The sequence below is a fragment of the Heteronotia binoei genome, chromosome 13 (assembly GCF_032191835.1).
Source record: "Heteronotia binoei isolate CCM8104 ecotype False Entrance Well chromosome 13, APGP_CSIRO_Hbin_v1, whole genome shotgun sequence".
Taxonomy (NCBI): domain Eukaryota; kingdom Metazoa; phylum Chordata; class Lepidosauria; order Squamata; family Gekkonidae; genus Heteronotia; species Heteronotia binoei.
This window is the reverse complement of record NC_083235.1, coordinates 49,676,595-49,702,523: the sequence shown is the minus strand read 5'-3', so window position 1 is coordinate 49,702,523 and position 25,929 is coordinate 49,676,595. Positions and strand designations below refer to the sequence as shown.

The 25,929-nt window shown below is 41.1% G+C and overlaps 1 protein-coding gene across 2 annotated transcripts in view; it reads right to left on the bottom strand.

Moving 5' to 3' along the window:
* The window catches only part of CEP112 (centrosomal protein 112), a 507,150-nt gene that overhangs the window by 251,823 nt on the left and 229,398 nt on the right, over window positions 1–25,929 (bottom strand). For both annotated transcript variants that reach the window (XM_060252333.1, XM_060252332.1), the window contains exon 20: window positions 13,857–14,039. In XM_060252333.1, coding sequence (XP_060108316.1) covers window positions 13,857–14,039 — 183 coding nt within the window. The remainder of the gene's footprint in view (window positions 1–13,856; window positions 14,040–25,929) is intronic.

The following is a 25,929-nucleotide window of genomic DNA, read 5'->3' as shown; positions in this document are numbered from 1 at the left end:
TGTAGAACATATTACAATAATCTAATCTGGATTTTACCAGACATATTGACAAACAGATTAGAAGTAGCTCTGTCTTGTAGTCTGTCTTTAGGAAGAAGAGACCATGTCTAGCGTGGAAGCCTGAGGAGACATGCACATAGGTTAAAAAAAACCCCCAAACCTCTTGAATTTAAGGTTTCCACAGCAAACAGAACCAAACTAGGTTGGAAAATGTGAGGAAACTTGTCTATTTTACCCTCAGATGGTATATAGCTCACTTTTTCTCAGTCATGTTGTTGAAATTGTTTCTCCAAGTCAGGTCTCACACCTACAATTGCATTAGTTTACTCTTCAACACCTTAACCTTTCTTTCTTACCCCTGCACTCATTCTTGGTATAAACAAGGAGACAAAATTATGAATAACAAGGCAGGTGTAAATAGCACAGGTGGCAAATATCCAATTAATTACAACACCCTAATAGGACTCTGTGATACTTAAATTTTCCTATTGGCAGAGCAGAGTAGCATGGTCATTAATCCTTTCAAAAAGAGGGAGAGTCAGTGTGGTAAGTAGTTAGACTGTCAGACTAGGATCTGGGAGACCCAGGTTCAAATCCCCACTCTGCCATGAAAGCACACTGAGTAATCTTGGGCCCATGAAATATTCTCAGCCTCACCACTTCATTGTTGTGAGGATAAAATGCACAAGAGGATGATGTAAGCTGCACTGAGAAGAAAAGTGGGGTATAAATGAAGTAAATAAATTCATAACCTAACACACTGCCAAAAGAAGGACAGGGTATTTTATTATATGTTGGATTTTCCTGTCAAAATAGAAAAGGCCTCAAGATTGCCCTAATACACACACACACGTCCAGAAATTAAAAAAAAAAAAGAACCATATACACGTGAGCCCATACCAACCAAACAAAATGCCATAAATTCATTCAAATGAATAAAGATGTAAATCAAATTATTCCGGAGGAAGAATGGAAATAGATCCAGGATAATGTTCCCTGTAGATAGATCTCTTCTGTTTGTTTGTTTTTAATCAAAATTCAGTATCAGCGGTACCTCACACCTTCAATTATTCATCAACAGATATTTGCTGAAAATTTCAGGTTGTAACAGTTGACTTCATAAATGTATTTTGAATAAATTCTCATATTTTAGGTCTAATTATATATTATATGATGGGTTATAGGTTAGCTGTAAACCCTAAAATAATGTAGTTATATTTAAAGGATTTGGTGGAAGAAACAGATTTGGAGATGCTTATCAATTTCCTCAAAACTGCTGAACTGTGTATTGCAGACAGCAATAATTTGTAAAATTGTAAAATAATTAAGTTCTATTAATTTCAGATTACAGTAAAATATGCATTTTATTGACAAATAAATATATTTTGGAAGGTACCAGATTAGAACTGTTTTGCATTTTCCATTAATAATATCAAAATTAATCTGAATATTTTCCTAGCCAGTTAAAATAGGTTATCATTTGAAATGAAGTGTCCAGGAAAACCACAGAGTTTTCCTGGAAATGCCTATAGTGGCTGGCGGGTTGGGAACCTCCAGGGCGGGAGAACCCCCACCCGGCTCGGGGGCTTGGCAGCCCTATGAAGAAAACATATACCCGTCCCAAAGAAAAGCAGTTGTTTCTGTGACTTTTGATGGTCCTAAAGATTTCCAAGCTCAGGAAGCAGACTGACATTTCCCTCCTGATGAGCCCACAAGCTTCTCCATTCTACATATTCCTTGTGGGACTATATTAGGGGAAGGAGAGGACCAAAAGGAGAAGGCTTCTCAGTTGAAAATGGCAGACCAGACTCTCGCCTGGTACTAAAAACTAGAGAAAAAACACCACAAATTTGAATCAGATCATCTCTCCTACAGAGGTGGTGCTAGCAGCTATATTGCTCTCATCATTGGTCAAAATTCTAGGATCACCAAGATTAATCTCTTTTTCCTTTGGGGACTAACAGATGTTGGAACCAAGGATTTCATAGCACGGCTATAGCTTTTTATGGGTCAGCAGTGATACTTCCCTCTTGCAAGAGAGGACCACTAAGTAAAGCTAACATAACTTCTGTCTATTAAAATTACTATAATGGTATTAGGTGACCATTTCAATTAGGGTGACCATAATGTCTGAAGGCCAGCCAGGGACACCTTTGGGGGGGAGGTAGGGGTGCGCGTGCGTGAAGTGCGCGCGCCGCCGGAAACAGGAAGTGACGTCACTTCCGGTGACGTCATGCCACCGCCGGAAACAGGAAGTGACACCACTTCCTGTGACATCATTTCCCCGCGTCACCTGCCGGAAATGGGAAGTGACATCACTTCCTGTGACATCACTTCCCCAAATGACATCATTTCCCCCAAATGCCACTGCCGGAAACAGGAAGTGACTTCACAGCACTTCCTGTGACGTCCCCAAAAATCCCCCAAATATCACCGCCGGAAACAATTTTGTTCTCAAATCCTGTATATACTTCATCAGTATATGGGATAAGGCACTTTCTCAACTGTGCTGCATAATGCAGCCTATTTATTTTGTCCTGTTTGCTCTGTTGGCTCTATCTGTGCCACCTTCATCACTTTCGGGGTGTGGATCCCCCAGTGGGGTGGTCTCGCGACTCCCTCCGCCGGCTGTTTCTGATAGCCCTGCGCCTCTCTTTCATTTGATATGTGTCCCGTGCGGGTGCCACCCTCCCGCCAGGAGATGCCGCAAAATGAGCCCCCTTGAGGCTTATGGCGGCAGGGCTCGGGGGAAGCGAGCTAGACTGCTGTTCTTTTGAGGGGTTATAGAGTGTTTCGAGCCCGTCCCTGTGGCATCGGTCCCATCGTTGTGGGACCCAGGGGGCCGGCGCAGCGGCACGCCGAAGCAGCCTGTCACTAATAACACAGGTCGAGATGCAGGACAGGAACCCGGAAGTGACCGACAGACTGCTTCAGCGTGCCGCTGCGCCGGCCCCCTGGGCCCCACAGGTTCTCCTCACTTGCTGTTCATCTGGGAGTTAGAACATAGTTTTTTCTCAAGGTTATTCATTTTTTAGAAAATGAAAGGAGAAAATGAATGGGCTGGTGTCTCTAGGCCTAGAAAACTGATAGGATTGTACAGATTTCCTGCCATAGCTAACCCATCCCACAGCAGAAGAGGCACTGGGACTGTAAAAATTCAGGTCTCTGGCCATACCTTGGAAGTACCACCATAGACTGCTTTTGATTTCTGTTTTGCTCTATGATACATTGTTGAACAGAAGAACTAGATGTGTAGAACTGAAACTAAGAAGAACTAGATGTGTAGAACTGAAACTTTTGCAGAATTTTGGAGAAAGGCAATTTTTGCTTCAGGTAGTATAGGGTGGCCTCTGAGTACCGGAGAGAAAAAATGGGTAGGGGAATGATTTTACATTCTTCAGTATTTTGCACCCGTTCTCAAATTGACTCTACAATTTTTACCATCTCAAACACCACGATAATTATATTCTGCTGAATGGAACTAGAAGTGTTTGCAAAGACACTGAAGTTTTGCAGACTGGCAACAATACTAATGTTAAAAGCACAGGAAAATCCTGGTACCAAATCACACCTGAGTCCTAGAATGGATTAAAACAGAAGAGAAACTAAGCTAAAGGCCTACTAAACTAGTTGGATGCTGTTTATGAAGTACTTCTGGGTCCAAATACTATTTCAAAGGATGTCATTCAAAAAAAATAAAGGAAAACAATACATGTGAAGAAATATATTTTTGCTTTGGAGGTTTGAAAGGAGCAAAACCTTCACTCTGAGTTTTAAAAGGTTTTTTTTTTTCTCTCTGGACAGAGAGCAGGCAGGGAGAGGGTGAGGTCAATTCACTTGCTTTTCAGACATACCTCAGCCCACGTTCATAGAAATGGTAATAAATCCAGCAGGAAAGATAATGGTTGGGTCAAGCACTCAACATTCTCCAAACAGGAACAGAGATTTGGAGGTGTTAAATGCTAGAGCAGGGGTGTCAAACTCATTTATTATGAGGGACGGATCTGACATAAATGAGACCTTGTCATGCCGTGCCATGTCGAGCCGTGCTGTGTGTGTTCCTATTTAAGATTAGGTAGCAGAGATATATAAACTTTACAAAGGACACAAACAGACACATTTTTAAATTTTTTTAAAAAAAAACATGCTTAAAACATTAGCACTCGTTGGTCTTCAAGGTGCTTTCTTTGTATTTCTCCCATGGGATCCAGGGAGCTGGGCAAGAGAAGCTCTGGTTCTTTCCTTCTTTTCCCAGGGGACCCGGAGTGGGAGGAGCCTCAGCCAATAGAAGAAAAAGGAGCCTGGCTCAGTAGCTTTGCAACTGAGAGAGCCAGGCAAAGCAAGCTCTGCCTCCCTCCCTTCCTCCCCGAGGGAAGAGCCTCAGTCAATGGAGAATACAGAGGCTTTGCTCTGTAGCTTCTGTGTGATTGAGTAAACCTAGCAAAAAAAGCTGTGATGCAAAAGGGATCAAGAGAGGCAGAAGGAAGCAGATGACAGCCAGTTGCTCAGGGGCCTGATAGGAGCCCCCTGAGGGTCTGATTTGGCCCCCAGGCGGCATGTTTGACACCCCTCTGCTAGAGAGTCTTCAGGAAGGAAATCTCTGGAAATGTCAGGAAAAGCTTCCCTGACCTGGCCTGAGCAGGTCAGTAGGAGGAAAAAGGGAGAAGGTAAAACTCCTGGAAGCAAAGAGGAAGGTTTCTTGGGTGCTGAATCCATTGGAGGAGACAGAACTCATAACTGAGGTCTGCAGCAGGCACCATTTTGACTGTGTGCTTACCTGGAGACCTGGAGAAAAGGTAATGGGCTTCCAGAGGAGCAAAAAGAGCAGCAGAAAATCCTGAAATGGCCCTTGAGGGAGTAAAAAAATGTTCTTTCACACTCACTTCCTAAACTTTCCCCAGCTTTTCGCCTTGGGAAAGAGAGAAGGGGAAAAGTGGCGTATGAAGGGTGAGTTGGGGATTGAGCAGCAATGTGCCACTGCTATGTTCTCCTCTCTTCTCTGTTGTTGATGCTCCTGGCATGCAGACAAGCCGTCCTCCAATCATAATACCCACCTGCCTGTCTGGCTCACCTCCAGACATACGCTGTTGCTGCCAACAAGACCAGCCAGTACAAACACATGGTATTGCTGCTCTAAACTGGCAATCAACTCCTGTTCCCTGCCTTGGATGCGTCCCTAATGCAAATCTAATCCACCATTGGTTGGGGGAGGGGAGAATCCCCTGGAATGTCTTGGGGTGGGAGGGATACTTTAAAAAAAAACTACCAAATGTCTGCTTGGGGGGGGCGGGGGTGGAATTCCAGACGCTAGGTGGGACCTGGAAATCCACTGGGAAGCATTTTTTAAAAACCCAATGTTGGCATGAGGGGCTGTCAGACTCCAGGTGCGACCTGACGATCCTGTGGGATGCATTTAAAACAACTTCTGAATGTCTGCCTGGGGGTGCCAAACTCCAGGTGAAACCTGGAGATCCAGTGGGGTGCATTTAAAAAAAACACTCCTGGTGTATTCATGGGGGAGGGTGGTGCCAGACTACAGGTGGGACCAGAAGATCAACTGGGATGCATTTTGAATGGATGGATGGTGGGGAAGAGGGGGAGACTGCCAATGTCTTGAACACCTGGTGTTTTACATCCCTACCAATTAAATGCCCCCCTTTTTGAAATATTTATTATTTATTTTTAAGCATAATAATTAGGGTCCTCACAAAAAAGCACCCAACAAAAAATGTGCCCTACCAAATGAAAATCCTGGCTGTGGGCCCCACCAAATGAAAAATCCTGGCTATGGGCCAGGTAGATTGGTACATAAGTTCAAAGATGAGAATAGTTTATTTTATTCTGTGTGATGAATAGTTTTATACAGCCTGAAAGCTTCCATATTCCTACATCAGACTGCATTGGTCCAAGAAGATATAATTTTATCTATTTTCTATTGCTTATCCTTTGGGACCAACAAGACATCCAATAACTTTAACATTCCAGAACAGTAAATAATCATTTTCCAATGATTAACAAATCAGCTTTGTGCAGGATTTGATTTTGCAGGATCTTCTATATTGAGGTGGGGAACCTCTGTCCCGAGGGCTGTATACAGCCCTCGAGGTCACTTGGTGTGGCCCTCGGGGATTGCTGGACCGAACCAAGCCATGTGGCAGCCTCCCTGGGGCCTGGCTGGCCAGTGAGGGTTGTGCAGCAGCCTCCCCAGGGCCAGGCAGGGATCACAGGGCCCAGATGTACTGTGCGGCAGCCTCCCTGTGGCCTGGCTGGCAGGCCAGAATTGCTGCAGGGCCTGGAAAAGTTACTGTCACAGTTCAGTTTGCACTTGATTATCCCAGATGGTGTGGCCTAATATGCTAATGAGTGTGTGACCTAATATGCTAATATTAGGGATGTGGTCTAATATGCTACTGAGTTCCTGCTGGGCTTTTTCTACAAAAAAGCCCTGGACCTATGCATTTGCCTAGGGTGGTGGGCTGTGTGTGTGCCAGATTAGACTCTCCCCACATTACTTCAAATAGAAAAATAATTGTTTGCATTAATTTTGCTGACCTGAATCATTCTCCCTCGGCGGAGCACTGTTTTTTAAGTTGATAATTTTTTAATGGCCAGTGAATGATGTTATAAATATCCATATGGCCCTTGGCAGAAAAAAGGTTCCCCACCCCTGTTCTATATCATTAAGTGGAATTAAGTGTTTGTCAGTATAAAGTACTTTCCCCTCCAAATGCAGAAATTCCCTATCGCCCCCACTAACTTATTATAAAAACTTATTAAGTACTTGATGCACTAGTCAGAGGTACAGATTAGAAAAAGTAATGTCTGCTATTAGTCTGTCAACAAATAAGAGAAAGCCGTGAACCGCAACGGAAACCAAGAAATAAATAAAACCAAGGCTGTTAGGAATCGGTTCTTAAAATGGCTGAACTGACTCCATCATAGTACTAGTAATGTTGTTTCTGCAAGTCATGCGGAGTCATGCTGAGGCATGCAGCAGGTGCTTCTTGTTACCATTGTAAGGTGGTATGACATCACCTATGATTAGGCTTTATGCTGACTCACGAAGGCTGATGCAACCTCTGTGTAGATTGCATGATTGGTGTGTGTATTAAAGGAAGGCCAGTGAGCTTGCTCTTCCTGCCTGTAAGGATTGTGGGTACTGCGTTACTTACTTTCCGGGTGGCAGCAAATACTGCTGGTGTTAATCTTAGCTACTGTGCTTGGATTATTCTCTGTATACTTGCTGATATTACTGTTATCTGCTGTAGTTTGGACTGCTTACTGTGTATGACCCTGGCTTGGCAACGACTTTGAATATTGGATGCTGTCCTAGTAAATATATATTCACTGTAATTACAGTTGTGTCTCTTGTCTGCTAATTCCTGTGTTCCCATTCCTGTTCTTTAGCAGCCCCTTCAGAGAACTGCGTATAAATTCTCTGTCAAAGGCTAAAATCACTGGTGTCTAACAGCAGCTAGTGAAAATACACAATTTATAAAGCAGTAAATAGCATACAATAACTATGTATTATTTTCAAACATTCCAAATGTGCAACACTGCAGTTTCATATAGACCCAACTCGTCAGGAAAGCCACTAAAAGCAAAAATCAATGTCCGTGTTGTGAAACAGTAAATCCACTGGCATATGAAGAGGAGTGTCAATCCTCATTTGGAATTTTAAAATTTGAACTATGCAGTGGATTTACTGTTTGCTATTCACTGCTTTATAAATTGTGTATTTTCACTACCTGTTGTTAGACACTAGTAATTTTAGCCATGGTTTTGTTTCTTTCTTGGTTTCCATTGCTATTAGTCTGTCATGATCTGTGACCTAGTGTGGCCTGGAGGACAAAGAGAAGCCTGTGTAGGAGTAGATATAGGAGCCTGCATCTCCCAGGATTCCTTCTGTCCCTCTGCTTAGGTGGCAGAAATTTTGGAGGGAGAATTAGCCTAAAGGGGTGGGACCTGGAAGGGAATCAATAAAAGGCTTGGCTGTAAAGGGAAGTTGTTAAGAACATAAGAGAAGCCATGTTAGATCAGGCCAATGGCCCATCCAGTCCAACACTCTGTGTCACACAGTGGCAAAAAATTTATACACACACACACTGTGGCTAATAGCCACTGATGGACCTCTGCTCCATATTTTTATCTAAACCCCTCTTGAAGGTGGCTATGCTTGTTCTTTTTGGAAGGGCTGCAGTCTGGAGAGAAAACCGTAGCTGGAGGAAGATTCCTCACCCAACAGGGGTGGTGAGTTTTTTATATTAGTAGCAGGGAACGTCTAGTTATTTTCTTTACACTGACTTTCACTGTTTCTTTATTCACTGTTGCACTAAAAATCTTTTATTACCCACCTATTATTTGAGCACTTATAATAAAATTCTTGTTATTGTTAAACTGCCTGGGTCCTCATGTCCCTTCAGTCATAGTTAAAAGGTTTTGCTAAGAAGGAAGAGACAGAGGGATAGTTGGGTGCTCAGATCCTTGCCAGAGTGGTGGCAGTAGTAGAAGGCCCTTCCTGGTCCCCTGCTGTGTGACAGTCTATTTTAGCAGGGTAGAAAGCATATAATATCACAGAAATCTGTATCATGCAGAATTTATGAACACTTGTAAAACAAATATAGACCAATGAAAAATTGTGAGTTTGCCATACTTCAACATCATCTTAAGTCAACATGCTCATTTAGTACACTACTCAATTTAAGATCTAATATCAGGTTAAAGGTAATTCAGTGGTAGGGCTGAGACCAAAGAACCCAAAAATACACACATCGTCTCTTCAGAGTGATATTTTTATGAAAAAATAAACTTTTGTTGGCAAATATTTGTATTTTAGAGTAAAACAACTATGCTTGTCCTCCTAGCAATGAGTCATACAAACCTGAAAATCACAATAATTTCAGTCAATAAATATTTAAAATTCTTACCCAATAGCCAAAGAAGAACTGACAACCATGGTAGCCAAAATCTATGCCTAAATGGCATCTTCAGGCCTTTATGATGCTTTCAACTTAAAGGAAAGTTACAACAGACCACCTTAAAATGCTCCCAAAACCAAAAATACATTTTACTGAAATCGCTACAGTTCTGGATTTTAAGTTAACATAAGCAGAGTAACAAGGCTTACACCTTGTTGCTTTGATTTAATACATATTAAGATACCAGGAGCTCCATTCTCAAAGGACTAGCACCATCACTGTTTAGAATCTGTTGAAGAGCACAGTAGACCCAGTGCAGACATTTTAAAGAAAAAGAGGAGGCTGAAGTTGGACCATCACATATCATTCAGAGGACTCTGCCTTCCACATGGAACTGTGCTGTTTTCTGTGCCGAAGGCAGTGTTTGGACCAGACAGCATTGTGTGCCATCTTACAGTGAACAGCCTCCAGAATGTTGGAGTGTATGTTTCATGGTGGCCCAAATATTGTTTTGGGGTGCAACTTCCCCCCACTTTCTGCATGTGCATTTGACCTAGAGGCACTCCAATTTGGAGCAGTTAGCAGAAGAACTGGATTTGGACCAGGAAACAACATAGGTCCACTTGGAGGGCAGAGTTCCTTGAATGTGACAATATATGATATGTAGTGGTCCAAAACTTATTTCAGGGTTCAGAGGGCATGCAGTCATTCCAGTTCCCTTTTCAAATCTTCCCACATAAACATTTTGATAGCAACCCAAACAGAAGCTCGTAGTGCCAGAACTAATGTTTGGACTGGAACATGTGTGATTTGGGGTGGCTCCAAGATTGTTTTGAGGTGCAGCTTTGTCCCACATTCTGCATGTGCACTAGCCTGGGGGCAGCCCACTTTTGGGTAGTTAGCACAATAACTGACCTTTGGATGAGGAAACAGCGTAAGTCCAGTTGAAGGGCAGAGTCCCCTGAATGTTGGGGTATCTGATACGTGATGGCTCAAGCCTTATTTTGGGTTCAGAGTTTTAAAATTATCCTCAATATCTGGGGTTGGATTCATGAATAAGAATTAGGAAATGTGAATAAGAAACCAGGAACCAACTTTAGCCTCGTAAGAATAATAGGAAATAGAAAAACAATATCACGAAGAAAAAGAGAGGACAATGCAAACTTAAGAGGGAAAAACACACATCAGGAAAAGAACAACAGAACAGAAAAACAAGGAAAATAAAACGGAAAAAAAGAAGTGAAAGGATATATAAACACTTTATCCACATTTCTCCTTTTTTGTCTGCCCATTATTATTAGCTTCCTATTAGCTTCAAATACTTCAAAATTACAAAGATTATCTTTATGGAATAATAGAAGGTGATCTGGAACACATATGATTTCACTTAAAGGACTAGCAATTATTTACAGACAAATAAATGGTACATCAACTTTCTAGCTATTCATTCATTGTAACATTACCATATTCTGCTGTTTAGTTTCATGCCTGACACATTTATGAATGACAGAAAATGGCAGAGCTGCACCTTGCAATAGAAAAAGCAGGAAAAGTTTCCTTTGTGCCTATTTTACTACTGAACAATCAAGTAACATGTCCTCTCTAAAGTTCTTTCTTCTGTATGCAAAAAGGCCAAACAGCCAAGAAATAAGGATTAAGAAGATAAAACTTTACACACAGCAGATGGAAACAGTTCACTCTTTGAAAACGAAAAAAATATGTGTCTTATGCTTGGGAAAATATGATATTAATTAAATCAAGAAACAGTAAGATTGTTACATTGGTACATCTGCAGCCAGCAAGGTACAAACTTTTAAGGAAACATAGCTTTTAAAAAAGAGAATCACTCTTTTCCTGTAAAAGATTACTTTGTTAGAACAAGATTATAGTTGAGGGAAGTAATAAACTGAATACTTTGCACAGAACACTGAACTAAATTACCCAGTGATGGAGAATATATATAAATTATACTATATATAAACATTAAACATCTTACTGTATGTAAATTACGATAACTAAATATATGGTACCTACTTTCTCAATCTACATTTGTTGTTCTGAATCTTATTACTGTCAACTATAAACAGTAGATTTCCCAAATGTGTTGTTCATTATGACCAAATAAAATCCAAATGCTAGGAAAAAATGAAAATTATAGCATAATTTAGCAGCTGCATGAGGTGCAATGTCCCTAAATAATAATAATAAAAATATGCTAAATTTACCTACAGTTTAACTAAACATGAACACATAGCTAATATTTTGACATAATTTCTAGAATACATTAAGTATTTTTAAAAAATCACAAGTTTCATAATGATACACTGTCTAATAGACCTGCAGTGTATCTTCCACCTTAATTATTTGATAATATACAAACCTTTCCAGAGTCTTAGAAAATCCCTTTCTTCAAAACTTCACAAAAAAACTATTCCAGTTACCATATATAAAATATTTATGTGATGATAGCAAAGAAACATGGAAAACATCTTCATAACTTAAGCTCATCTGAAAACCGTGAATTAGCTCTGCCTTTTAGAGTTAAAGAAAGATTTATTTTCCAGGATGCTAATTATCTGAAGAGGTTAGCTAAACAAAATGGCTTCCTCAATATTGTAAGTAGTTGGGTGGAAGGACACAGGAAGCCATGCAGTACAAACATGACTTAATGACAATAGAAAATCATTAATATAAAACTTATTAACAATAAGTCACTTTTTATTTATTTAAGCCTTAGTATATTTCTTAGATGTGCTATGCTTTTTTGCTTTGGTAATGGCACTATTCACATAGCTATAACAGATAAGCCAATCAGATCAACCTATACTAGTTATATATAAAGTGATGATTTGCAAAATGTAAATTGTCTCAGAATCTTATTAGTGAAAGCACTACCTTTTATTAACTTAATAGGTTTGGCCTTTCCAAATGGAACTCCCCTCCCCAATAACAATGGTGGATATCTGATATCCTTTTGGAATAGGAAAAATGGCCTAGTCAAGAACAAGAACATTTTCTATACTGTACTATTATAATTGCAGAGCTGAGGTAATAGTAAAAATAATAAAAATGAAAAGAAATTTTTCCAGTGTTACTATATGGCATTTCAGCTGCCTAATATATCCTGTTAACTATTTCACAACAGCAGATCTTTTCTTACAATGCGTCACAGAGCTGAAGGAGTGATTCACAATATTACTATGGAATTATTATGCACACACTTAAAATTCCCTCCATAAATACCCATCATCTGAAGCCATCAAACAGAACATGCATATAGGACAGCAAATATCAGAGAATCTCAAATGTTGCCACTCCAAAGTCATATGCGTAACTTGGTGCAATCCAGCAAACATTAGGAATAGCTAATTACCCTTGTGGAACTGAAGTGCATATTTAAATGCTTAAATGCACTGATTTCACAGGAACTTGGGCTCCCTGAAATATCTCTGGATTGCATCCGCTGGGTATATCTAATGGGAGAAAAAGCTAGTAATTGCAATAGGCTTCCTTTCATATATGAATATATTAAAATAGTGTAAGTATATTACATGCTCACAATTCATACAGAATACTAACACTTCAATTGGAGTGCTGTCTGAAAATAGACTAAAAATATGACAACACAGTAGTAGAGTATAATGCAAATGATGAGGGCGCTATCTAACTCCAAAGCCATCAATTCCTCATTATTGAATATGCATAAATCTCTTTTTAAAAATAAACAACAGAAGAAAAATGAACTATACAGAAAATGTGACTTTCACCTATGGTTTATTTTTATTTTAGGCAAGCTAATACTGATTTTCTGGAACTTGCGGCAAAAGAATAAAATAAAATAAGCTGTTAATTGTGTTTAAATATGGATAGACAACTGCTGTAGCACTATAAACACTTATGTAGCAAGGATGTTGATGTGCCCAGTTGTGTAACAGGAATGGGGGGGAGGAATTTAATGTACAAAAAGTATATGGCGGTTAGACTTACCGCACAAAGATAACTATTACTATACAAAATTACCCAAGCCATTCTAATGCATATCAATAAAGAAATGATAATTTCACTATTGGACCATGTAGAGGCTAAATTTTAACATAACTTCACTTCAGGGCTTTTAAAGTACATGCATTCTAGATAATAAATTATAGCTAGACAACACAATATAAAGACAAATAACACCACAATCTGCCAAGATGTTTTTTAAAAAGAAAAGAACCACTAATAAAGATAATTTTCCAGGCTGACAGTGCACATTTCATCCATAAGTCTGAAGAGTCAAATGCTACCACAGCTGGGGGTTATTCTGCCAAATGGCTTCCAACAGTGACCACAGAGATGGGAGTTGGGAGGGGCTTTATATATAACATATATACACATGGATGTGTCCATGCAGGCGGACAACAATACCTAATGGGAAACAACCCAAAATTCAAAGCTTCTCTTAACTGTTCATCTGATAGTAAGTCATACACAGACTGTTTTTTAAAAAAAATTGTGAAAAAACTAAGAAATCAAGTGAGAAGCACGGCAATTTGTGGGCTGCTTACAGAGATAAAAACTAAAAATAAAAAATGAATGATTCAGATATATTAACACATCTACCTAGAGGGGGAGAAGGAAGTTACTGTAAATTTACCGGGGATGGGGGTACCTTTCCCTCCCCTTAAAACCATTGTGAAAGAAAATGAGACACGATTATAAATAAGAGGCCAAGATATTCCACACCATGGGACTCTTAATCTGGCTACCTGTGGTTCTCTCTCCCCGCCCCATTAAAGCCTTTTCCAGCACTGGCAGGGGAGGGGGGGAGGAAGAAAAGCAGAATTGTGTTTATACGTCAGTTTTCCAAATGATCAAACAGCGTGAAACAACTACACTGGAAACAGGATTTTTTTTTTAATACAAGCCTCTGACTTCTGAAATGTTATTGATTATTACCTGTGCATCTCGCTTCCTGAATTCCAGAGTTTTATTGTCGTGCTCTGTCATGGCAGCCCGAAGCTGTTTTTCTAGTTTTTCAATTTCCCGTTCATGGACTTGGACCAGGCAATCCTTTTCTGTGTTATGCTGTTGGAATAGGTGCGTCTTCTCCTGTTCATGCTCCAGCTTCAGCTCTACTATCTGATTGGACAATGAGGAGTACAGTTCATCAATAGAACATCCCTGTCGTCATGACAACTCATCTTACAGCTTATTTTCCCTCCTACAGATTCATCAAGTTGGCTGTTTTTAATTTGTTTTTTACATAATTCTTACCTCTACTTTTCCTTTTTTTAAAAAAAAATACACACATTTACTTTTGCCTTGGTGGAAAAAAATCTTCCATGCAATTTCCATATGCGTGACAATCAAGAAAATCTGGTACATCTTTAAACTCAGAATACTTGTATATCACAAAGCATTTAAAAATGCATTGTCACATTCTGTGTACATTCCAAACAATCCTGCTGTTGCTCTCCAACAATGGTACAGATTAGAAATGGTTAAATCAGTCTTCTCTCCTCTTCACGCATGTACACACACAAATGCAAAAGATGTTATGATTCTTCCGAAATAAAAACTCATATCTACCCAACTTGTGCATATACTTCTTTCCTTAATGATATTTAAAAAGGTCTATTATTTCATTGCCAGCCACAGTACAACATAAACAGATGTATGTTTTCAGAAGAGCACCTGCTGTGTTGCAAGCTTGCACCATGGTTTCATAAGAAGCGTTCTATTCTCAGGATCCTTTCCCAGTCCACACCCCACTGGATACGATGACCTTGGCCAGCCTTAGCCTCTCCCTGCTAGACTGAATGGCAGCCTGAGACCAAGGGCCTGGTTGCCGCAGCTTTGATACTAATCCTCCCAGACTGTGCACAATGGCACCCTACCTGGCCTGCAAACTATAGCCAGCTAGGCTGCCTTTGAAGCAGGTGATGAATAGGGGACTGCAGGAAGCCAGCTTTCCTAGTGAACTCCAGGCCACACAGCTGCTAAGAACAGTCACTTGGATTTTTCTTCAGTTTTGGTGGATTTCAGGAGAAGAAAAAAACCGCTGTTATTGAGAATATGTTGGTTGTATCCAGCGTGAGAATCGCTCTTCTTCTTCAAAAAAGAGAAAGCTAACAGTAGGCGTCTGCTCAAAATCGATCTTGTTTGTGTGGAGAAAGTGGGCAGGCACCTTATCTTAAAGCGATAGCATTCTTTTTTCCTTTATTTGCATTTTCTGTCTCTCAGCAGCTGTTACACTATGTTTGTTATGTTTCGTTCTACATAGCTGTTGTACATTTTCAGTATTATTATTAAAGCTTGTTATCCATCCTGGAACAAAGTAGGGATGAAAAATTTATTTCCATAGCAAAGTGGGAGAGGCTCAGAAGGAACATTCTGACATCATTTAATAAAAATGAAGCACCATGCTTGCAACACTGAAAATACATTCAGCACTATTAATGCTCTATCTGGAATTAAGTGAAGAAGTAAAAATCTGCATTTGGAAAAATGTCTGCTAACTGCCCCACACATACAAACCTGATATCACACTTAGTACGCTTTTTATCTTCTAACATCTAGGCCTAAAGCCACTTATATGGAAGGGATGTGCTTGCACATAATCAACTACACTAATCAGGACAAGCACTTCCTGTCCTTATCCTTTAAAAAATCCAGACCACTAACAAAATATCTGAACATGAAAAAAAAAAAATAAAGCTGAAATTATATCTTCAACTCCTGTGTAGTAAAGATCTTAAGTCAAACAGTCACCTCCTTCCCCCCATTTATTTATTATTTAGTTGTCCTACTTTGTTTAGTCCCCTAAAGCTCTTTTAACCGGTTGTGGCAATGTATGATCAAGTCCCGATAGTGTATTCATAAAACAACCTGGGGAAAATCAAGCCACTATAAAGTTTAGACAGCTGACCATTTGCTGATCTTGTGGTTACAGAACTGATAAGCTTGTTCTCTTTATCAGTAGAAAAATAAGTAACACTGTGTGATACATGATACAGAGGACAGAAGGTCCATATACTGCAGAAATCCAGGGAAGGGGATTCATTTTTATATGTTCTGTTGTATTCCCTATGGGAATTTCAGACTTAGAACTGAATTATGTGTAAAACAGAACAGGGTGTGGGCCCTGGTGTGGACTCTGATCCTTTCCTAATGGCGCAGAAGCGTCATTTATTCATGAAAGAAAAATCAGGCAGTAGAATGAAGTGGTAAAACGGATTGCACCAGACCAGTGGTAGATGGTCCCATTTTTAAAATTCTCTTCTGTTTTTAAAATCTCTGTGCAAACAGAAAACCAGCATGGCAAACACAGATAGAGGACAGAACCTTCCTCACTGAGTTAATTTTCTGGTTGCAAAATGTGTATGCAAAGGAGCATTCAAAACTGGAGTCTGAGTTGCTATAGACTATTGTACCAGTTAAGCATGTTACCACTACATTTGTTTACTTAGAAAATGTAAATTCTGCCTCTCCAAAAACTTTAATGGGGCTGCTTATAAGATAAAAATGATACACCAGTGAAATCATAATAACAAGTATAAAAATCATCAGCATTAAAATAAGCAATAAAACATGCAATAAAACAACCAAAGAGCCTCCTAGGGACATCAAAAAAGCATGTACAGCAGCAAAGAACAATTTTGCAGAGGAACATAACTCATTCATAGAAACAGTTTTAACCAAAGCTAATCACTTCCCCTTTCCCACACCTCACTGCCAACTGAAGAAGAAGAAGAAATGCCCCTGCTATCCTCTCAGCTGTACCACAACCTGTTCCTCCTTGCATGCTTATATGCACTCCCACATCTCCTTTGCCTGAAAACAATAGTCATGCAAGGTCACTGCTGTAATCTTAAGGACTTCCTTGTAACTCAGAAAGTCCAAAAAGTATGTGGAGTTAATGCTAAGTAGAGGTTATCACTTAATTTCAATATACTTTGTCTTACTAGCTCCCTCAAAAGGAGCAGCACTGAAAAGTTGAAGGGATATTTCCTGGCATATTTTCTTTTAATATATACTTGTTTAAATATATGTATTTTTCAGGTGGCTGGTGGAGGCTTGGCTAGCAAATAAAAATACAACTTAAAATCCTATGTGCATGGGATGATGTGCATCTATGTGAATGAGGCCTGCTTCCTGTGAATCCAAATTCACTGTAGGAAAGTCAACCTTAAAACAGGAAAAAGAAAACTTTTCCACCAGCACTCACTCATGTTCTAAAGGAGTTAAAATTTAGGTTCAAAAAGGAAAGGACACAGGATCAGTGATGTAGGGCAGAAAAGTTTCCCAAAAGAGTAACCCCCCCCCCAAAAAAAGTATCCATGGAAATCCTTGTGCTGCATATTATCTGTATCTAAAGTTTTCAGGGTTGTTGTACAGGGTTGTCGTGTGTTACACGGGCTAACTGCTTGTACAAGGTTTAATTTTCCTTTCTTTGTAATAATTATTTGAATTTTACTGATAATTTGGTTCTCCTGGAAGAGGAAGGAGGCAGGGAAAGTTTGGGAAAAGTCAGAAACAAGGTTCCCAATTGAAAGTGAAGGCATGGCAAGGCGAGTAGAAAGGGAAAAGTTATCAGTCTGGGGAATAAAATTAAGTCAAAAGCTGAAGTCACAGGGCATGCTTTTGTTAAACAAAAACTAACTCAGGACAGAGTACTGTGACAAAGAGCACCTTGACTGGACACAAGCACTTTGAATAACAGTAGTAAGTTGATACTGAATGATTGGATCATTTATCTATGGATTCTTCCTTTACATCAAATTGAGTCTTTCTGTTACCAAGCTAGTAAACCATTTACTTAAGGGCTTAAATTCAGTTGTATAAAGTGCCAGATATTCACGTTGGATTCAGAAAAGGAAGCGGTGCTAGAGATCATCTTGCAAATTTATGTTGGTTACTGGAGCATATAAAATAATGTCTGAAGAAAATCAGCTTGTGTTTCATAGATTGCAGCAAAGTTTTAGCTGTGTGCATAATGAAAAGCAAAGATAGGTTTTAAAAAAATGGATTTGCCACATCAGATTATTTGTATTTTATCTATTTTTGCAGGCTTATATTCTGCTCTTTTCCGTAAATGGGCTCAGGGCAGATCACAATATGAATTTAATAACGATAAAAACCTAGAGTAAAACTAAAAACAATGCCATAAAATTAACATAGCCAAAAACAATAAAATAAAACGCGTAATAGGTGGAAAGGGCACATTTCACAGAATGCAACAACTATCAGCCCAAGAACAGAATGATGGTAATAATAAATAAGATAGCACAATAGTACAGCATGATGTCACGACAAGGGAGGCCAACTGATGGAATAGTAGCCTCAACCAAAGACCCATCAGAATAGCTCTGTCTTACCAGCCCTACGGAATGGTAATAACTCAGATAGGGCCCAGATCTAGCTGTACACTGGACAAAAGACTAGTGTTAGGACAGAATATAGAGAAACAGAATACTTTCCAGTTGGCAAAGGTGTCAGGCAAGGATGTATTTAATCTCCCTGTTTGTTCAATCCGTATGCAAAATGTATAATAAGGAACGATGGATTATATGTAGATGAAGGTGGAATGAAAATTGGTGGAAGGAACATTAAGAATACAGATGCCACCACATTCCTGGGAGGAAATAGTGAAGTTGAAACAGCTTCTGTGGAAGGTTAAAGCAGAAAGTGCCAAAGCAGGATTACAGTGGAAGATCAAGAAGAGAAAAATAATAACTACTGGGGAACTACATAACTTTAAGACTGACAATGAAGAAATTGAAATTGTTCAAGATTTTCTATTCCTTGGCTCCATCATCAACTAAAAGGGAGACTGCAGTAATAACAAAAATCAGATTGAAACTGGGAAGGGGAGCCAAGAATAAACTAGAAAACATTCTTAAGTGTATCACTGCTGACCAAGATTAAGATAATTTATGCTATAGTATCCCCCCTCACAAAGTGTGGGTTAGGACTCACTGCCGGCGCCCCAGCACTGAACGTGCTGAGAGCTCTGTAAAGCCAACAGAGAAGCCACCGGCCTCAGCGTCGCTTTTCCTGCTGGGCAGTGGCCGGGGGGAAGGTGGGGGCCTCTGTTAAAGAGCCCCGGGAGCAGGCGCTTTACCAGATGAGTGGGTGGGTGGGAGAGAGGGGAAGGGCTGTGGAGGATGATGGGGGCTGACAGAACGGTGGGAAGATTGGGGCTGCCAAAGCAGCGTTAGCTGAGAGAGTGGAGGCCACCAAAGCGGGAGGCCCCTCCACCTAAAATTTTTCCCCTGGGTCCCCCCACCAAATATTTTCTGGTTACGGCCCTGCTTGCAGTTAATTTTAACTCACAGGTGGTCATTTGAACATACATGTGTGCCTCATGGAACTTCAGCCTCTAGCCTGAGGAGAACATTTAGGATACATCAAGGGACTCCAAATACTGAGTGCAAGAATTTCCATTGCACCATTTTGAGGGCAAAGATCTTTATAGTGTCACTATTATATGTAAAGAGACAGCTTATAGCACATGCTGCAGAACTGAAAGTAGATCTAGAGGCTTAGATGATCTACATGACAGCAGGTGGCTGGCTGCCAGAAGGATTGCATCAGCCAGCAGAGTCAGCATGACACAGCAAGTTGCTGATTGGCTGTCCCATGTATAAATGTACAGAGCAACTGTGGTGATTGTGGGTTAATGGTGTTGGAGTGCAGCAGAGCATATTGTCAGTCAGGAGAGTGAGTGGTATTGTAAATAAATGTATATAGTGGTTTTACAGCTACTGTGTACAGCCTTCATTCTTGCGTCGCTAAGAATCACCCTCTCGTACTCTAAGCGCATCGACATATAGAGGCAAAGCTGGGAGCCATGTATTAATTGGGCAACCACCTTCCCCTGAAAAACCTTAACTATCGCAGTGATATGAAGCCCCTTTTGTAAAAAACGCATTTCAAAATGGCTGAGGTCATTCTAAGGCATTCTCAATAATATGCACTGCTTGAGGTCTCCACTACCCATGAGGCACTGGAAGTCTACACCTAAGTTTTAAAAAGTTTTTACCCTCAATTCACAACCTATGTCCCTCAATTTGCAATCTATATCTTTCATGCCTTTTGGTCAAGATGAGAATTATAGGTTTTTTGATAATTTATCACAAGCTACTATTCTTAGTAATATGCAGTAAATTCCTGAAGCACTCACTCCGTAAGACTCACGTGCAAGTGAGGCAGGATTACTGTATCATCCATACAAAATAAAGGGGAAATCACTGTTTGCTAAGTTTGGAGAATGGAAACTTAAATTAGCTAAAACAAAAAAAACTCACACCCTGCATAATGGAAATTAAAAAGTAATGCTTCCTGTTCCATTCCTTTCACAAATGGGACACTACTATATAAACTGCCCTGTGGACTGCATCTTACCCTCAGTAAATTCTTTTCATGCAGCATGCAAATGAGCATATAAATCTTCTGTCTTTTATGGAGTTTTCAAGCTTTGCCCGCAACTTGTGTCTGGTGACACTGTCAAATGCAGCTTTGAAATCAACAAATGTAGTATATAATGCCCTAAAGCAAGGGTCCCCAACCCCCTGGCTGTGGACCGATATCAGTCTGTGACCTGTTAGCAACCGGGCCGCGGAGTGAGGCAGAGGCACTGCACTGCTCCTTTTGTCCACCCAGGTCCCAGGTGGATAAAAGAGGCAGTGCAGCTAGACTCTAAAGCACTACCTGTTTCATTTGCCAAGGTCCCAGGTGGGTGGAAGGGGCAGCGTGGTAGTGGCCTTTACCTACCCCTCATTTAAAGACCCCCATGGGGGGCAGGGACAGGATGTGGGGGCAGCCTGGGGAAGCCAAAACCCCAGCACCCCCACTGGTCTGTGGAAAAATTGTCTTCCACAAAACCAGTCCCTGGTGCCAAAAAGGTTGGGGGCCACTGCCCTACAGGCTTAGAAAGGTATTTCTCTGCTAAATGGTCCAATATCAAGCACTAATTTATGCCTGAACTACCAGCTCTAAAAAGAGCCCCGTGGCGCAGAGTGGTAAAGCTGCAGTATTGCAGTCAGAGCCCTCTGCTCATGACCTGAATTCAATCCCAGCAGAAGCTGGTTCAGGTAGCCAGCTCAAGGTTTACTCAGCCTTCCATTCTTCCAAGGTCAGTAAAATAAGTACCCAGTTTGCTGGGGGGAAAGTGTAGTTGACTGGGGAAGGCAATGGCAAACCACCCCATAAAAAGCTTGCCATGAAAACGTTGTGAAAAATGTCACCTCAGAGTCGAAAACGACTGGTGCTTGCACAGGGGACTACCTTTACCTTTTACCAGTTCTAAAACCTACCTGTTCCTCCTTAACAGCACAATCCTATGGGGGGGGGAGTGAATGGGAGCAAACTATCCACCACTTTGGTGCAAGTCGCATTTGCACTGGCAGAAGTCCAGTTGCGCCACAGGGGAGGCAACTTATGTGGGCATGGGTCTGCTGGAGCGCCGCCCTGCCCAAGAGCAGTGGCACTTGAGGGCTGTACCCAAGCAGAGGTGGAAGTCCGGCAGAGCAAGTCGTGCCGGTGCAGGAGGGCATGGAGTTAGGGGTGCAGCCAGGCTTAGGCGGCTCCCTAAGAACTTTGGGCCATGACACGCCCCCGAGAGGTGTAAACTTACAACCAGGAAAATGGCGGCATATCCCATAGACACTTGTGGATACTGGAAACAATTATTGTCTCTGCTGCTGCAGGAGCCTGCAAACCTCTTAGGGAGCCATGTAATTGCCTCATCAATCCCCTCATACCCTGGGCTGGGTGAGCCCCTTTTCCAACACCCTATCACTGCTCCCCACCATGTTGCTGGAGGCCCCCCCCTGGTCTGTCCCCTGCCTCGTTCCCACCACTGGCAGGGCACCAGGGGATGGGGGGGGGGGTCTGGCAGCTGCTCCAATGCCTGTGGAGAGGTGGGTCAAGGGTTGACGCTTTAAGAGATCCCCTCAGCAAAATGCAGCCTCATGCTGCAACTGCTGCCCCTTCGGGGGCTCTTGATCTCTGTCTCTGTTTTGCACATGGGAAGTCAACACAGAGGCTTCCGTGTGTGTTGGTTCAACCCCCCCCCCCCCCCCGTACTCAGTCAGCTGTTCCTGCTCTCCTCTCTGAGTGGAGCCTTGTGCCCTGCAGGACTGTCCACGTTGTGCCTGGGATACTGCTGCACTTGGTTCCAGCACAATAAAGTCTGAGATGTGCACTACTTTGTCTCTCCTGCTTGCCATCTGCTGCACATTCTCTGTGCCCCTCGCCTATGCCACTTTCAGTTCCAATTCATTTATTGTAATTAGCTATTGGCTGTTACAAATCTACAAAAATCTCAAGAAAAAGGAATGTAAACTAGAAGTTAAAACATACTAAGTATTGTGTAAGATATAACAAGGGTATAACAACAGATGCAATACAATGGCAATAACAATAAAGATGTAGAAATAAATCTAAAAGTTATCCCTTTGCGTTGCCACCTTGGTATGTATTTTCTTTGCTGCAAGGGCAAAGACTGAAACTTTCTATGAGATATAAGCATCAGTATCAGATAAAAGAAATACTATTTTTTCCTCAACCGAATAAGTACTTAGGCCTGACAGAATTCCATCTAAAAATTTACCCCTTGTACTGGAATACAGCAAACAGAAAAGTAAATAGTGAGGTAAGTCCTCAACTGCATGAGAACAGCAAATGCATAAACGTTGGGCCACTGGAGTTTGGTTAAAACAACCTTCCATGACTGCTGTTGGCATTGACTAGAATCGTAAGGAGGTAATTTCGCTCTAACAACATGATTAAAAATTAGGGTTTGTAGAATCTTTTGGGCTCAAGTGCTGTGTTCTACTGGAGAAAGTTTTTCTTCCAGATGTTTCGTTCTCGGCTGCGGAGAACATCCTCAGTTACGCCGCTGAGGATCTCCTCAGCCGAGAACGAAATGTCTGGAAGAAAAACTTTCTCCAGTAGAACACAGCACTTGAGCCCGAAAGATTCTACAAACCCTAATGATGTTACCAGCCGTGAAAACCTGAAATCTTTGATGATTAGAAATGTTAACTAAGTATGGAGGTCTTGTGTGTTCTAGTTTAATTAATTTGTACCATGGTGCTGTTTTTGATTTCAATATTAAGGTACGATCTAGTTGGGCGTCAGAGCCAAATATCCATTTTCTAAGATGGGATTTGTCCAAAAGGACATCAGGAATAAGGTATTAATAAACACAAGGCGCTGAGGGTCTTTAGCTAACAGAAGATTGAAAGACTGATGAATCCTCACTGGTGGAACCAATTACCAGCAGAGGTTCGAGCCCTGCGGGACTATAATCAGTTCCGCAGGGCCTGCAAAACCATCCTCTTTCAAATGGCCTTCAAGACTCAATCCTGAAATAACATCCAGCCATCTGATATATATATGATATGTTTTGCATTATAGCACCTTAATTGTAATGGTTTTAATTAATTAATTAATTTAATGTATTTTAATGTGTTTTATTGTATAATGTATTGCTGTAATCATGGCACTTTCCATGTCTGTGAGCCGCCCTGAGCCTGCCTTGGTGGGGAGGGTGGGATATAAATAAAAATTATTAATATTATTATTAGATCTTGAGTTTTCAACCCTTTTCCAATATTTAGTGATTATTAAGTGTGCCCGAACCATAAGAGAAGGGATACCAGTTTCAGATCTCATCAAAGCAGCAGGAGACCCCTTGGAAAATGCTAAGATACGTCGTAAAAATCGATTCTGAACTACTTCAAGGCTACCTAGGATGGCATTATTCCATTCCCACACTTCAACTCCCTACAGAAAGAAGGGTATGACCTTACTCTTGTATAATTTCAGAACAGGATCTATAAGGCTACCACCCCTAGAAAAGTAAAAGCTCAGAACAGACCCAAAAAATCTAAGTGCAGATGATTTGATACAACATGAGAGGACTAGTTAAGAGTCTCCTTAAATGTGATACCAAGATAATTAAATGAGTTTCACTGTTTTATAGGGCTACCCAAAATGTTCCAAGTGGAAATTATGGCTTTTTTCCTGAAAATCATTACTTTGGTCTTGTCATAGTTGATAGAGTTTCTTCTTTGCAAAAAGTACCTAGCTATTACAATAATCTCTTCAGACCAATTTTCGTAAGTGAAATTAGGACCATATCATCAGTGTAAAGTAGAATTGAAATCTTTTGATGGCCTGAAGTGGAAGGGGTGAACTGAGGTCCTCTCAACTATGCTATTAATATAGAGGTTAAATAATAAGGGGGCCAGCACGCAACCCTGCTTCCCCCCTTCCAAATCAGAATACTGTCAGTGAGGGAGCCAGAGGTTCCAACTCCGACTTGAGCATATGTATCCTTATGTAGTTCTTGAAGCAAAAATAGTAAGCAGTTATCAATATTCATATCCACAAGTTTAGACCACAATCAGCTCCTATCAACTGAGTCAAAGGTGGCAGCCAGATCGACAAAAGCTACATATAAAGTCTTCAAAGGGCATTGAACACCTGAAAAGTCCAACTGATGTAGTGTTTGGCAGTGATCAATGGTACTAAATCCTTTCCTGAAACCTGCTTGGACAGGGTGAATAATCTGATTCTCAACCACCCAGTCCTCAAGTTTAGTCAGCAGGTGTTTACTATATAGTAGCTATGTCAAGCAAACTAATTGGTCTGTAATTTTGAGGAAGAGATTTAGTACCTTGTTTGTGAATGGGGACAATAATACTGAGTTTCCATCCATTAGGGATCAGGCCAGTATCATTAATTTGAGAAAAAACTCTTACTAACATAAAAGTCCGCCAATCTGGAAAAGCCTTGTAAATATCTGAGGCAATCAAGTCTTCCCCAGGCGATTTTCCAGGTGTTAAAGAGGCTAATAAACCCCTAATCTCAGATTCCGAGACAGGTTCCCACTTTGGAAGATTAGCTACTTCAACCAGAGAATTAGAGGACTGAGAGTCAAAACCGGAGCTGAAATATAAAAACCATTCTTTACCTGATATATATGCATCAGGTTGGCAAGAGAAGCCTGTCTTTAATCTGTCACTAATTCCCAGAAATGGGAATCATTCTTTTCAGTTACTGCATGCTCCAGTTACTGCTATAATTTAGCATGGGTGGTTTTCTTTTGCTTAATTAAATTTTATATTGAGCTCTCAATTGCAAAAGATGAAGCAGAAGCGCCTTGTCTGTACTACGTCTAGCATTTCTCATAGTCTGTACTAGCACCTTTTTGAACTCTCTACATTCATGGTCATACCAGCCATTTTTTGCTGTAGAAAATGTATTCCTAGGCCTATTATCTATAAAATATGGCCTAAGTTGTGTGATGATTTCAGCAAAGGTATTAATAGCATCAGAGCTTTGCTGTAACAAAGTAGATCTCAGAGAAACCATAGCTGGGCTTTTAAGGGTTAGAGATAATATGTTGTGTACATTTTTGGACCATCTAAGTCTCCTAAGGCTAGATGTATTGCCCTCTATGGAGAAAGTGGGCTCTCTGAGGGAATGTCTTGGGGGCGAGCCCGCTTGGTCCTTTGGGAGGGGGGAGACTATGAGCCACCTTGCATGCGCAAGGCTGGACAGGGGAGGGGGGGACTTTGCCCCACTCCTCTCACAGGAGGCCAGATGCCGCATCTCAGTCTGGCCAGCCTGCTCAACCCCACAGGGCTGTTGTGCTCAGGGCACAACCTACAGCGGGCGGGGGGGGGGGCGTAAATGGAGTGGCTGCATGGCCGATGTCTCACACTCTGCATTCTCCCAGGGGAGGAGCTCCGTGCACATTGTAGGGGGCATCAGGGCGTCACGGAAGGTCTCTGAGGCTGGGGGGGGGGCTGGCAGGGGGCAGGCTTGTATTTTTTTACTGGGAGAATGTCCATGTCACCTGCTGGCATGCAGGGAAACCACAGGAGTGTCTGCCCATGATCAGCTCAGTTCTGATCATGTCTGCCCATGATCAGCTCAGTTCTGTCAGAGGGTGGGTTGGGTATGGCGAACAGCGTCTCCGGGGCTGCCTCTCCTCGCCCCTGACTGTCATGTG